A 15,306-nucleotide genomic window follows, 5' to 3' on the forward strand; every position below is an offset into this window, starting at 1 on the left:
ATATTCATATTATTTGAAAACCCAGGAGAATTTTGTTGTTCCATAAGCTACCAATTCATTTTGTGACTTATCTTTTTACTGTCCACTGTGGCAGAAAATTGGAAAACATTTCCACTACATGTTATAACACAATAAGAAATTAATCCAGATCATTAATGACTTAAAGACTTACCAGTGAAGACTGGTAACATTACACCAATTGTAAATTGAACCCATTATCGTCAAACTTAATACCTTAAGGCTGAACTTAATTATAACTAAGAAAATTTGTACATTTTACCAAACTATGTCATTCCTTTAGCTTAGCTCTAATTTTGTACAGTTATTTTTATTTTATATACTATATTTTTATAAATATATAATTATAAAATATAAAATTAACTTTGTAATGCTAATGGAATATAATAAATATTGTGAAAATATGTCAGAGAATATCAGTTAATTTTTATGTGATAAGACCATATTACTGTTGAATCTAAAAAAATGTACTATAATGTTCTTCAAACATTTTAAAATATAGGTTTCAATGTTTCACTTATATTCAGTGTATAATTTGTGTGGAGTAGAAGTTTACCAGTACATTTTGGGAAAGTATTTGTGTATATTTGAGCTTCCATATACATTGCTCCATAGTATTATAGAGCTACTATCAAATATCAGTTGTTCTTTATATGGTTAGTTATTATATATACAAACATTTTATTATAATATCAGTGATAATTTGTACATTTGATGTCATAAATATTTGCATGTAATACATATTAAACATACTACAGAGGGATCATGGATGCTATGAATTAACATTAATACATCACATTTAAGTTTAATATTAAGTCATTGTATGTAGTCTTATGTATAACCACTAACATGATAGATTTTACAAACTTGAAATTTAAAAATCTTTGTATGAATTTTAAAGTACATGTAAAAAGCCAAATAGATGTACTTTAAATGTTATTACAAAGTAAAGGTTATTGTACTTATATTTTAATTACTTGAAGGCATACATTTTACTGTTATTATAAAACTAGATCTGAAAGTATTATAGTAAATGTGTAGATTTGTAAAAAGTAGTTCATGACCAAAGTTGCGAGTCAGTTGAAGTAATGATATGAGCATCTAAGTTCCAGAAACAAATTTCTACATCCTAATATAGTCTCTAATCATCTAATGTGTATGTGTGTGTGTGCATGTGTGTGTATGTATATACATATATATTTCATATTTGACTTTTGGATTCTGTGCTAGAATGAATGTAATTGGCCTCTATAAGCTCATAGGAATTGGTGCTGTTAAGAGGTGTGGCCTTATTGGAGGAAGTGTGTCACTGTGGGCTTTGAGGTCTCCTCTGCTAGAGCTATGCTCAGTGTAGACACAGTTCACTTCTTGTTGCCTATGGATCAAGATGTAGAACTCTCAGCTCCTTCTCCAGTACCATGTCTGTCTGCACACTGCCTTGCTTCATGCCATGACGTTAGTGCACAAAACCTCTGGAAATGTAAGCTTCAATTAAATGTTTCCCTTCATATGAGTTGCTGTGGTCATGGTGTTTCTTCACAACAGTAGAAACCCTAAGACAGATACTATTTTACGTATTATTTAATGTTGATGTTTATGTAAAACAATATATAAATACATCGATCTATTATATGAGTGTGTGCCTTATGCAATGCCAAATTAAATTATGTTTAATAAAGTTATATTTTCACAAGTTTATTTTATCACAATAATAATAATGTTACCTAAATATTGAATTAACTAAAAACATAAAATAAAAAATTAAAAAAAATTTCTCCTACAGTTGTCATAAAATGTCAGGCCAACAAGCGGGTAGAAGAGAAAGTGGAAGTGACAATGATTGGTAACTTTTTTGGACACCATCCATCACATGACAAGATAGACTTCGTAGTTTTTCCAAAGAGAAATTCGATTAACAGTATTTATGAAGACGTTAATGGTAAGAGAATTATAATCATGGTTATAATAATTAACTATAGTAAATAAAAATTCATTTACTTTAAAATGTATGCTGCTGATTGCTTAGTAATTAAGATCCATTTACTTTTCATTTGCAATGAAACATTCAAGTACTCAAGAATTCTGTTAAATTCGTTGTCTTTACATAGCAGTAAGTAGTAATAGTAGTTATGGTTAAAAGATTGATTTGTATGACACGAATGGTAAATCTCTCAACTTCAGTTATTATAATTTCCACTTGAACTTAACTTCTATATCTTTCTCTATTTTTCTCAGTGTGTGTGTGTGTGTGTGTGTGTGTGACTTTGAGGATTTATCCCAGGATTTCATACATGATATGCAAGTACTCTGCCACTGAGCCAAACAATGAGTCTCTTCTAGGTTCACAAATTGTTACTGAAGACATATAACATTTTTAAACAAATTTGAATGAGTGCTTCTTACTTTAAAAAAATGGAAAAATTAACATGAATCAAATGTAATACTTAAATCATTTTCGAAATAGTGAATTTTGTTGCACATATTAAATTTGTATTTTATATTTTCTTACAAATTAAAATAATTGAATGCATGTTTTGAATAGAGAATTATAAATTTCAAAATCCAAACTCTGAAGCCAAAATAATACATACCTGGCCTAATATAACAAGTTATCACAGCAAAATACATAATCAACAGGGAGAAAATTAATTAATAGTTAAGTCTGCATATATTCATCAGATATTACACATGTAAAGTATTTTTTCATAATTAGTGTTGGATATCAATTTTTGTCAAGTTTGCCTTAATCTGTAAGCTGAAATTGTAAGGAATTAAAGATGTTGATAATTGTATTCTATATTGTAATATTTATTCATGTTTTTTATTTTAATAAAATTGCTCATAGTATTATATTTCCGGTATTATAGTACACATTATGAAAATAAAGCAGGATAAAATTTACATCTTCTTTTTTCTATAAACCTGTTTAGAAATAATGTTGACACATAAATTGATGTTCAGTTTATGTATAACAAGCTAAATTGATACATACTTTCATTTTCATTTTTCTAGTAACTCCTAAAAGGCGTGAATTTGAATATGAGATAGAATTTGAGACTGAAGAATTGAAGAGTAGCCTGGAATCCTCTGTAACTTTATATTTGTATAGGAAACATTTTAATGCAAAACAGCAAATAATTTCATTGATTTTCAATGTGATATTTACACCAAACAAACCATGCCGGTAAACACAATTCCTTCTCTTTTAAATATGGTATTGCAATGCATTTATTTCAAAATGTTATTTTTACTGCCTGTCAATGTTTGGATTACATTATTTCTTTAATACTATGCATAAACATTTGGAGCAATATCATTTCCAGCTAATAGGCTGTGAAAATGATTCTAATGAAAAAAATATATAGTTCATTGAACTAGAGCCAGAATGTACCTATAATTTACTAAGTATACTAATAGTTTATGTCGGTTACAGAAAATCTGCGGTCAGTTTTGCAATAATTACTGTATTTTTGAGCTAAATACAGAATACGTAAGAATTCTCACAGAATAATTAACTCAAAAGGCACAATGACACTGAAAATTAATAACTACAAAATTATTCACAAAATAGAAATAGCAGTCATCTAGGGTTTTAAAAATGAAATACAAAGCCTCTTATGCTAAGCCAAAGAGGTACTTTCATTCTTACTTTAGATATGAAATTAATATAATCTCTTGTCTTACTGTTGTGTTTTTATTTTTATGTGTATGTCTGTTTGTGTGTGTTCAAGGACTCATATCATATTGAAAGTTGAGTGCATAACAGATGGAATCTGGAAATTTCCTATAACGTTGATTGCTACTGAACCTGAAGTGAAGGATGTAATTGACATCCAAGGAGTCGGTTTATTCAATACAGCTGTCACAGAATTTAGACTGACAAGTCAGACAAGGTATTATATATCAACAATATGTATATATATACATACAAGTTATATACATATAACTTGTTTCGTGAATATAATTAATACTGAAAGATAAAACAAAATTTAAGATAGACATGGTTTTCAGTGTCTCCCATTTTACATTTAATTTTATTATTAGATTAATTTGAGTCTGCTTTCTCTCATTTTGTTTATTTGGTTAAGAATTTGTCAATCTCGTTTATTGTTAACAAATCAACTCTTTGATCCATTGGTTCTTTGCATTCTTTTTATTTCCATTTTAACTCCTGTGCTGATATCTATTAGTTCTTAACCACCTACTAAATTTTGGTTTTACTTGTTCTTATTTTACTAAGAGCTTGAGGTGCAGTATTTTGTAGAGCTCAATGATTATTTTTATTACATATATTTATTTATTGGATGAGGGCATGTGTGTCATGATATGTATGTGAAAGTCCAAGGACAACTTGCAAGAGTTTATTCTCTCTTGAACTGCAGTTATATGCTTTTTATGAAATTGGTAGTGCCAATCTTTCTGGATTCTCTTCCATGGGATTCCTTGTACTCTGAGTCAAGATTTGATGGAGACTTTAAACTTAGATTCTCTCTCCCTGGATAATGTCTAGTTGTGGGTCTCTGTATCTGTTCCCATATATTAATGGAGGAAGCCTCCCTGATGATGACTGGTTAAGGAACTGCCCTATGAGTAAAGCCAATTATTTTTAAGAATCAAATCTTTTAATGATTTTTTTAGACCATTCATGTTTGATTTTACCCTAGGTCTCTGGGCATTCTGGTCTCAGCTTCTTGGTTACCCAGGTAGTGGCAGGTATAGATTCCTTCTCATGGAGTAAACCTTAAGTCATATCGGACATTGATTGTCTACTCCCACAAATACTTTGCCACTATTTCCCTAGCATGTTTTGCAGGAGAATGGATTGTAGGTAACAAGGTTTTAGTGGCTGAGTAGATGTCCAAGTTTCTCTTTCTGTAGTCTGCAGAGATACCCTCCTGTACCAAAGACACTAGAATATAGAGGCGAAGGCTTCAGGTGGGTTCCAGCTCAACTTCTCCATGAGTTTTATGGGTGTTATCATACAATGTAGTCCTGATGTCATTTTGCAGAGAGCAACCCTTTGTCTTAGCAGTAGCTTGGGTTGTTTGGGGATTTCAGTGGGACCCCCTTGGCCAACAACTCAATTAAGTGAAGCCCAGTCTATATTTGAAGCCTTGCCTGTCTATAAGAGATAGCCAGTTTAGACTCCTGTCTCCCCCATTGCTACAAGTCCTTATGGTAGGATAAAGTGTCCTTTGGGTATATGCCCAAAAGTGGTATAGCTGGATCTTGAGGTAGAGGTATATCCAATCTTTTGAGAAAATGCCATATTGATTTTCATAGTGTCTATACAAGTTTATGCTCCCACCATCAATGGAGGAGTGTTCCCCTTGCTCCATAGCCTCACCAGGATGAGCTATCACTTGTGTTTTTGACCTTAGCCATTCTGACAGTTGTAAGACAAAATCTCAACATCATTTTGATCTGTAAAAATGGTTTGTTGCAAATATTAGGAAATTGCATGTTTCCTGGGACGACTCATCCCTGTCTGTAGTGGTTTAAATAGCTGTGGCCTAATGGAGTAGGAAACAGGAATTCCCAAGGTATCTTTTGTCATCCACACATGCTCTTTGGCACACATGCACACACATACACATATGTATTCACATATATACTCACATATGTACATATGTGCATACACACAAAAATTTAAAAAAATAATAAAAATGTATGTATTAAATGGTGGTAGCATACACTAGTGAAACAATCTGGCTGAAATAATCTCCCTGTTATTTAAAAGTCTGGTTATAGTTTCAATTTCTTTGTCAATTGTAGAGATTGTTTTCCCAGAGTACTTGCCATTTGCTCCTAAGCTTTCTTTTAATCTAGGCTTATAATTGTTCTAACTAGATGATCATTTTTATTTCTAAAGTGTCTCTTATCTTCTAACCTTCAGGTTTGTTTGTTTTAAACATCTTTCTTTTTAATGTTGTCTATATTTCTGTTGATTTGGTTGAACTTTGTTAAAACAACTCATAATTTTACTGTTTTTATGTTTCTTTCATTTGCATTTACTGTAACTTATATCTTTTTTCTGATGACTCTTGATGAAGTTTGTTTTTCCTATATTTTGTGGAGGTATAATATAAGATATGGTTACTTGGGAAAGAGTTTTAAAAATGCTTGATGCTCTTGATACTAGCTTTTCTTTCAATGGCAGGTAGCACTCATCTGAGAAGGCATCTAATAGTTTAATTTTCTTCACAGAATAGTTTTAAATTACTACTAAAATCATTTTTACAAACATATTTCACCAGTCCATTAATAGGTTTTATTTTTCTAAGAATTTGTGAATTTCCTTCTTAATTTTCAAATTTTCTTAATTATAATTACATGCAATCAATTATTGTGTTTATTTTATTTTCTGAGACATCCATTAGAGTGTTTATCTACTTTAATTTCTTTCTTACTTTGGTTTTTCACTTTTTTTACAGTCTTTGGGATGGATGTATAATAGCTCAATTGACAGAGAGCATGCCTAGTACACAGGAAGCCTAAAGATATTTTTTTCTAATCCCAACACTGCATGAACTGAGCATAGTGTTACATTCTTTTAACCTCAGTACTCTGGGAGAACAGGAAGCATGTTCAGAGTTTGAAAGTCATCCTCTGTTCCATAGGGAGTTTGGGGCCAGCCTATGATACAAGAGACCCTGCCACCAAAAAAAAAAAAAAAAAAAAAAAATTCTTAAAAGAAGGTTGTAGCCAAACACAGCAATATACTCCTGTAACCCCAGCTTCTTTCTTTGTTCCTCACAAAGAAAATTCTTCCTTTTATTGTGACATTTATTATGTCTGAATTGATGTCTCTCAGAAGAAGGGAGATTTATGGATTTCTTTGAATATCTGTCTGTTGTCTTCCTAATCCTTCTAGATACTGTGTTGTTCAGCCTATTTATTGTATCATCCATCATTTCCTCGCACTGATTATAAAATATATTAAAACCGCAATGATAATGATGATTAATATTGGCTAATCCTTTCAAACTACTTTCCTTGTGTTACTCATTCACTCTTTTTATTATTTTAAGAAATAACAAAACTAGGGTACAAAAAGATTAAGTTCCTGAAATGTAACATAGAGCTATGATTCCAATCCAGGCCACCCATATCTACAGAACATGTTCTCCGGTCTTCCACCATGATACTTAATACATGTTTCTTTTTTTGTTTGTTTGTTTTTTTTTTGTTTGTTTGTTTTTCGAGACAGGGTTTCTCTGTGTAGCTTTGGAGCCTGTCCTGGAACTAGCTCTTGTAGACCAGGCTGGTCTCGAACTCACAGAGATCCGCCTGCCTCTGCCTCCCAAGTGCTGGGATTAAAGGCGTGTGCCACCACCGCCCGGCTAATACATGTTTCTTGAACATATCAGTGAATAACAACCTAAGTTTTCCCATGTCTTTTTCTATGCTGCACTGCTGTACCTGTTTTTCAAAGCCACATTTGATCTTTTACATTCATCTCTATTAATTTATTTTAAATTTTGAACTTAAAACTTTTTGTAGTTTATCACCACCTAGTTTTATTAAACTAAGAATTTCCTTAATTTACTCAACAGTCTGTTTCTCAATTGTAGTCTATCCTGCCATGAAATGGCAACTTGAAACATGTCACTGCACTTTATACTTTAATAATCTATCTTCATACCTTTAAATCTTTAGTTAGACTCTAGAAATTTCTAGCAAATAGAAAGCTACTGTAAATAAATAAGTAATATAATGGAACAGCAGTAGAGACAAAAAACTTTATAATAGCTTTAGTGGACAATTGCTTTACATATGAGTGTATTTACAAATGGCTAAGTTTGCATCTGACGAACTGAATTCAGCCTATTTTTATAGAGCCAATATTTATATTAGTGTTCTATGAACATAGAATATAAATGAAAAAATTTAGGATCTTATTTTGCCACCATGAGAAAAGAATGATAGTGTACTTGTTAATTTTTGTCAGCTTGACACCAACTATAGATAAACATCAGCTGAGAAATCCCCTCAACCAGATTGGTCTGTGAGCTTGTCTGTTAGACATTGCCTTGACTGATGATTAATGTAAGAGGGCTAAGCCCAGTATGGGTGGCCCCAACACCAGGAAGATGGTCCTGGGTTCTGTATGAAAGCTAAGTATCGAGGGAAACAACCCAGTAAGCAGTGTTTCTCTGGCTCCTGATTGAGATCTTGCCCTGATGTGTCTCAGTGATAGACAATGATTGCAAAGTGTATGCCAAATAAACTTTTCTTTACTAAGTTATTTTGATCAAGGTGTTTTATCACAGCAAAAGAAAGTAAACTAGTACAGACATAATTTGGTAATTTTCAAATGTCACCTCACACATTTTTTTGTAACCATTCAGTATTAATTTTGAGCTATGGGTCTGTTGGAGCAGAATTTATGATTTAGCTGTCAATTTCTCACAGAGTCAATGAGGTAATGACCAATTTAATGGATTTTATTCATTTTTTTCTAGGTATTATGAGTCATTTACGGCCCATTTTCTACCAGGTGGTGATCGAGATTTTTTTGTAAATCCTCAGTCTGGAGAACTCCCTCCGTTTTACACAAAAGGAATTCTCATCATTGTAGGATTTAAACCGAAAATGTACAGTAAGAAATATCAAGCAACACTTGTAATACAGGTAAGTTTAAAAAAAAAACACAACTTTTAATTTTCAAAGCCACACATTAGGTATGGAATTAAGCAAAATGATTTAACACTAGGAGAAATTAAGTAATTACTTACAGTTCATATTATTAAAATATGGGAGACTAAATGTAAGATGATTTGTTTAGTAACGTAGCATCTTCTTTTTTACAAAGTACTTAAAATACTCACTGACTTTATATTATTTAAAACATACCTTTTGTAAACATTGTTTAAAACATATTGTCAAAATGTTAATGTAAAATAGAAAGTCACTTTTTAATTAAAAATGTTTTCTAAATTAGGTCATTTCTGTAGAAGATAAAGTGTTTGTTTAGCTCAGAGTTGAAGTAAATACAGCTTTGAAAACGTATCCTATAAGGGAAGTGTCTTTATAGAATTTCATACATAATTTATAGGGAGAAATTTTGGGCTAAAGGCAACGTTCAAATTCTTTGAAATAGATAACTATTATTACAGTTTACTTTCTGAAATATAGACATAAAGTACATGTCATCATTTTATAACCCTACAATTCCTGCTGCCAAAGAGATCCCTAAAGGTTTGAATCAAATGGCAGTTAATCAATCACTGCCATTAACAGAAGAAAATGTTACTATTTTAATGAATACTAATGAAAATATAGTTATTGTTTTGAGACAGTTATTTTTCCATTGTTCTTAGATTTTATAGAATCTAAGATATCAGAAATATGCATATTCCTATTGCCCCACTATTATTTCATTACATATATCAAATCACTGATCTGAAAAATCATAGTTAATACACTGACTCCAAGTCCCAGTTTATTTCAATAACTTTTATACTTACTCTCATGTTGCAGTTCAAAAAGTCAAGTCATTATCTAAATTAAAATTATTATTTATCCTATGGTCATTTTCAAATATTTAGGTTAAGCCGGGCGGTGGTGTCGCATGCCTTTAATCCCAGCACTTAGGAGGCAGAGGCAGGCGGATTTCCTTGAGTTCGAGGCCAGCCTGGTCTACAAGAGCTAGTTTCAGTACAGCTAGGACTGTAACACAGAGAAACCCTGTCTCAAAAAAAAATAGGTTAAGTATTAAATCAGTAGTTACAACAATATTGTCTTCATTCTACTTCATTCAGAAATAGGAATAATTTAAAAGAATAGTTTTAGTTAATCTTGCCTAGACAAACCTCAGCAATCATGTTCTCATGCTTGTAATTTTTCATTCAACTAAGACATCTTTAGAATGATTAAAACATATTGTTTTCCAATCAGGAAACAGGACAAATAGCATTAGCTTTGATAGGAGGAAGTTAAGTTGTTCCATTTATTTTATCAAAAGTAGTGATCCTGAGGAGTAGAAAATCTAATCAGTTTTCTCAAGTGACTATGAAAAAAAAACTTGGTGAATACTGGAGCTGGCAGATGGCTCAACTGGTAAAATATATGTTATGCAAACATGACGAACTGAGGTTGTAGCCCCAGAAGGCTCAGGATTTATGACTGTGACATATACCTGCAGCCCCACTGTAAAAATGAGCACTAGAGCTCCTTCGCCAGTCAGCCTAATCTAATCACTGGGTTCTAGATTCATTGAGCAATCCTGGCTCATTAAATAAGGTAGAGTAGGTGCAAGCAGTGATGATATTTGATGCCAGTCTCTGGCTTCCACATACATGTACACACAAGCACAGGTATCTGCACACATGTGCACATATTTACATACATACTACACAAACTCAAAATGCCCTGATAACTATCGTAACTATATAACATGAAATATACGATGTATTATGGTTTTCTGTTATAACTATAGACACAAACAAATATAAATATATATTTTATATTACTTCTAAAGAAATCTTTTTATTAGCAGGAAACAATAGGAAATGACATTGCAAATAGGTATTTTCTTTTGTGTTTCATTGGAAGAAGATCCTTGAATGAGAATTTAAATTTAAGTAGCCTATGTGTTACATGATAAGAGGAAATAAATACAGGAAAGGAAGTACTTGAAATACAGAAGGAAAGGAGATCAATAAAAATCATTCACCACAATGAGAAACTGAAAATTGATCCCATGAGGGATCTTGAGGAAATAATGTAGAATTTACACCTTGAAAAATTCATAACCAAGATGGGCAGGATTATTGATGTTTTACATACCACTTTACACCATTCCAATTATTGCCTGAGGATTGAACTCAGAGATGGTTAAGGATTCAATGCCAGCTGAAACACCTGGAGTTTCTGGGGAGGAAAAATCGAAGAGTTGCAAACACTAGCTATTGGAAATAGCATCAGACTTTCATTCAAATGAAAACACCAGAGAAGTGTAGGTGGCCATAGACCATATATGTTAGTGGATGACTACCAATTTTTTTCTGGATTATGTATATTATTATGTTTTCTTTGACTTTTTTCTTCTTTTTTAATTAATTTATTTATTTATTGAAGATTTCTGTCTCTTCCCCGCCACTGCCTCCCATTTCCCTTCCCCTCCCCCAAAAAAGTCCCCCTCCCTTGTCAGCCCAAAGATCAATCAGGGTTAGAAATTGCCCTTAGCAGCATCTGTCATTCATCCAGGAGGACCGTTGTCTTCAGTTTCTTTTCAAAGCAGTGACATTAAAATATGAGAATTTCATCTTTTTAAAACGTTTTTCTTTTTGTTTGGTTTTTAGTAAATAGTCCAGAGAGCTACTGTGTTTGATAGGTTCCTTTTTTTTTAAGTATTGATGCTTATGTCATAGGTATTAATGATATAGAGCTCTTAATTTATTCCTGGCTGGTGACATGTTTCAGTGGGAAGTGGTGCTTACTGCCAATACTGATTGAAGACCTGAGTTCAATCCCTTCCCTGCAACCCACATGACATTCAGGAGAAACCTTATTTTCACAAATTGTCCTCAGATTCCCACATGCACACAGCAGTGCTTGAGCACACATGAGCAAGCATGTATGCAGTGCACACACACATACTAAGTAAATCAATAATAGATGTAATACTTTATTCTTTTGGTATTTTTAATCCTGTCTTATTATATTTTAAGATAAGGTTTTGATAGAAGTTATAGATCATACTATACATATAAAATACTTTTTAAAATACATGATTTTTCATATTTATATTTTGTTTGAAGAAATATAATCAGTTAAAACTATAACAGGGCAGGGAACCCTGATTGCTCTTCGGGCTGACGAGGGAGGGGGACTAGATTGGGGGAGGGGGAGGATAATGGGAGGTGGTGGCGGGGACGAGGCAGAAATCTTTAATAAATAAATAAACTAACAAAACTATAAATCTTACTATTTATTTTGTAAAAATAACCTTGTTATTTTTATTTAGCTTGTTTGGAGAAATGTCCTGAACACCTTCCTTAAATCATACATAAACATACTGACGTAATCATTGTGAAGTTATTACAATCGTCATTGAAGTATATGAAATCTAATTGTGACTTTAACAATAATGTATTTTTATGTTATCAGTTCATCTTGAATAAACATGGTTGGTAATGCTACAAGTGTCAGGTAGCTGCTATTTGTTCTCACTAGGTGCTAGGGGTGGGGATAGATCCCTTCATGTAGCTCACCTGCATGCTGGCATGAAGCTCAATGACTAGTACCCAGTTCTAGGCAGGGGCTGGAATTTTCATTTAGCATACTCCTTTGTATCCATGAAGTCATTTATTTGTACTGTAATAAAAATGTTTAGAATGGCATATGCATACCCTTCAAAATCTAGCTTTATTCAAAAGATTTCACACACACCCTATGAAGTGCTAGAATATTGAGCTTAAATTGTATTTTGCTCCTAGGTTTCTTTAACATTTGAATCATTGACTCTAGATGTATAAATACTACAGATATCAGATAAAGGGCCATATGAGATTAAAATAAGGTCATGTTTGATGTGAAATGTGTGCACCAACTCAGTATCCATTTGTAGATGCTGCAATACACATCTAAACTGGTTTATTGCAATATTCACTTGGCTTGGAGACTTTAAAATAATTTTTGTAGTATGCATGGTCCAACCCCAGTGTAAGGCTAAAGCCTATATAAGAACAAATGGCTTCAGCAAATACTGCAGAAGCAGTGGACTTAACTGAAGTATAGTAATATCTGAATATAAACTGAAAATTCTAGTATACGTTACAAACTATGTCTATTTACAGAAAAAAATGGGTTTTCAAATATAATTCCTCTATAAATTATATTACCTGGATTTAGATTATAAATGTCTTCAATGATCTTATAACTCTCAGTATGTTTTTAATGTTTGATACTTTTATAATCCAAAAATCATCTTTCTGTAATTTGCCAATTATTTCTGTGACCAAAGTAAAGTATTCATTTAGAAGTATACCTTGGAAGACCTTGTTTACCTACATAGCATATTTTTAGCTAAGAGATTTTCTTGCCAGTGACTGTTCCTTTATTCATAAAGCCAATGGCTTTACTTAATTTATGTCCACATTAAGTATTTTTCATTATAAATGCAACCTTACATTTTTGCCTTTTCTATACCACATACAACAAATAGAAACTACTACTAATAATAAATGTTTCCCTAACTTTTCTAGGTCTCTGGATATTACTTATAATGTCTCACCATTTCTTAATTTTCAGACAGATGAAACATACTGGCTGTATGAAATAAATGGGTTACCTCCATTACCAAAATCAATGGCACATGTAAAAGCCAAAATTGATGCTAATAACAAGACATATGACAGCATGCCACCAATTCGTCACAATTTTATTCGTGAAAATGCTAAACTTCGAAGCACAGCAGTATCTTCTACTATTAAAGGTGCTCCTTTAGTTAAAAAGCAAAAATAAAAAAAAATTAAACATTCCTTAGTCTCAAGTATAATTGAATGTTTTGGTTTTTTATCTCTTTTTGAGGGATAATCATAATACCCTTTTTGGGCTTTGTTGCTTTTTTTAATTGCTGGATTTTTATATTCTTTTTTTTATTATTAAAAATTTCTGCGTCCTCCCTGCCTCCCTTTTCCCTCCCCCTTTCCCCATTCCCTACCCCCCACTCCCCTCCCACTCCCTCTCCAGTCCAAAGAGCAGTCAGGGTTCCCTGCCCTGTGGGAAGTACAAGGTCCTCCCCCCTCCATCCAGGTCTAGGAAGGTGAGCATCCAAACAGACTAGGCTCCCACAAAGCCAGTATATGCAGCAGGATCAAAACCCAGTGCCATTGTCCTTGGCATCTCAACAGCCCTCATTGTCCGACATGTTCAGAGTCCAGTTTTATCCCATGCTTTTTCAGTCTCAGTCCAGCTGGCCTTGGTGAGCTCCCAATAGATCAGCCCCACCGTATCGGTGGGTGCACCCCTCACGGTCCTGACATCCTTGCTCATGTTCTCCTTCCTCTGTTCTTCATTTGGACCTTGGGAGCTCAGTCCAGTGCTCCAATGTGGGTCTCTGTCTCTATCTCCATTCATCGCCAGATGAAGGTTCTATGGTGATATGCAAGATATTCATTAGGATGGCTATAGGATCGGGCCATTTCAGGCTCTCTCTCCTCAGCTGCCCAAGGACCTAGATGGGGACATCTCTCTGGATGCCTGGGAACCCCTCTTGAGTCAAGGCTCTTGCCAACCCTAAGATGGCTCCCTTAATTAAGATATATGCTTCCCTGCTCCCATATCCACCATTCCTTTATCCCAAACATCCCATTCCCCCAAGCTCTCCCCATCCTCCCTTTTCTCACATTTCTCTCCCCATCTCTCCTTTCCCCCATCCCACCCCACCCCCCAGTTCCCAATTTTTGCCCAGAAATCTTGTCTACTTCCAATATTCAGGAGGATAACTATGTTTTTCTTTGGGTTCACCTTCTTATTTAGCTTCTCTAGGATCCTGAATTATAGGCTCAATGTCCTTTATTTGTGGCTAGAAACCAATTATGATTACATCCCATGATCATCTTTTTTGGGTCTGGGTTACCTCACTCAGGATGTTTTCTATTTCCATCCATTTGCATGCAAAATTCAAGATGTCATTGTTTTTTACCGCTGAGTAGTACTCTAATATGTATATATTCCACACTTTCTTCATCCATTCTTCCATTGAAGGGCATCTAGGTTTTTTCCAGGTTCTGGCTATTACAAATGATGCTGCTATTGTAGCCGCCAGCATGGCTAGTTTATGCCCAAAATAATTACACGGAAACTGTATTCTTTTAAACACTGCCTGGCCCGTTATCTGTAGCCTCTTACTGGCTAGCTCTTACATATTAATCTATCCCGTTTCTAATAATCTGTGTAGCCCACGAGGTGGCTTATCATGGAAGATCTTAACCTGCATCTGTCTGGAGTGGGAGAATCATGGCGACTCCCTGACTCAGCTTCTTTTTTCCCAGCTTTCTCTTCTGTTTACTCCACCCACTTATGTTCTAACCAGTAAAATGGGCCAAGGCAGTTTCTTTATTATAATTAACCAATGTCCTTCCTCCATCATGCTTTGAACATAGTTGAACAAATACTTTTATAGTATGATAGAGCTTCTCTTGGGTATATTCCCAAGAGTGGTATTGCTGGGTCCTGGGGTAGGTTGATCGGAAATTTCCTGAGAAACCGCCACACTACTTTCCAAAGTATTTGCACAAGTTTGCATCCCCACCAGCAATGGATGAGTGTTCCCATTAT

General features: G+C 33.6%; 1 protein-coding gene across 3 annotated transcripts in view; it reads left to right on the top strand.

Annotated features, from left to right (window-relative positions):
- The window catches only part of Cfap47 (cilia and flagella associated protein 47), a 246,663-nt gene extending 233,159 nt beyond the window's left edge, over positions 1-13,504 (top strand). For all 3 annotated transcript variants that reach the window (XM_050129779.1, XM_050129780.1, XM_050129781.1), the window contains 5 exons: positions 1,802-1,957; positions 3,031-3,202; positions 3,750-3,911; positions 8,484-8,652; positions 13,276-13,504. In XM_050129779.1, coding sequence (XP_049985736.1) covers positions 1,802-1,957; positions 3,031-3,202; positions 3,750-3,911; positions 8,484-8,652; positions 13,276-13,488 — 872 coding nt within the window. In that variant the 3' untranslated portion in view covers positions 13,489-13,504. The remainder of the gene's footprint in view (positions 1-1,801; positions 1,958-3,030; positions 3,203-3,749; positions 3,912-8,483; positions 8,653-13,275) is intronic.
- Positions 13,505-15,306: the final 1,802 nt, after the last annotated feature.

This window comes from Alexandromys fortis, unplaced genomic scaffold (assembly GCF_014885135.2).
Source record: "Alexandromys fortis isolate MF-2015 unplaced genomic scaffold, M_Fortis_MF-2015_v1.1 scaffold_313, whole genome shotgun sequence".
In the NCBI taxonomy this organism is placed as follows: Eukaryota; Metazoa; Chordata; class Mammalia; order Rodentia; family Cricetidae; genus Alexandromys; species Alexandromys fortis.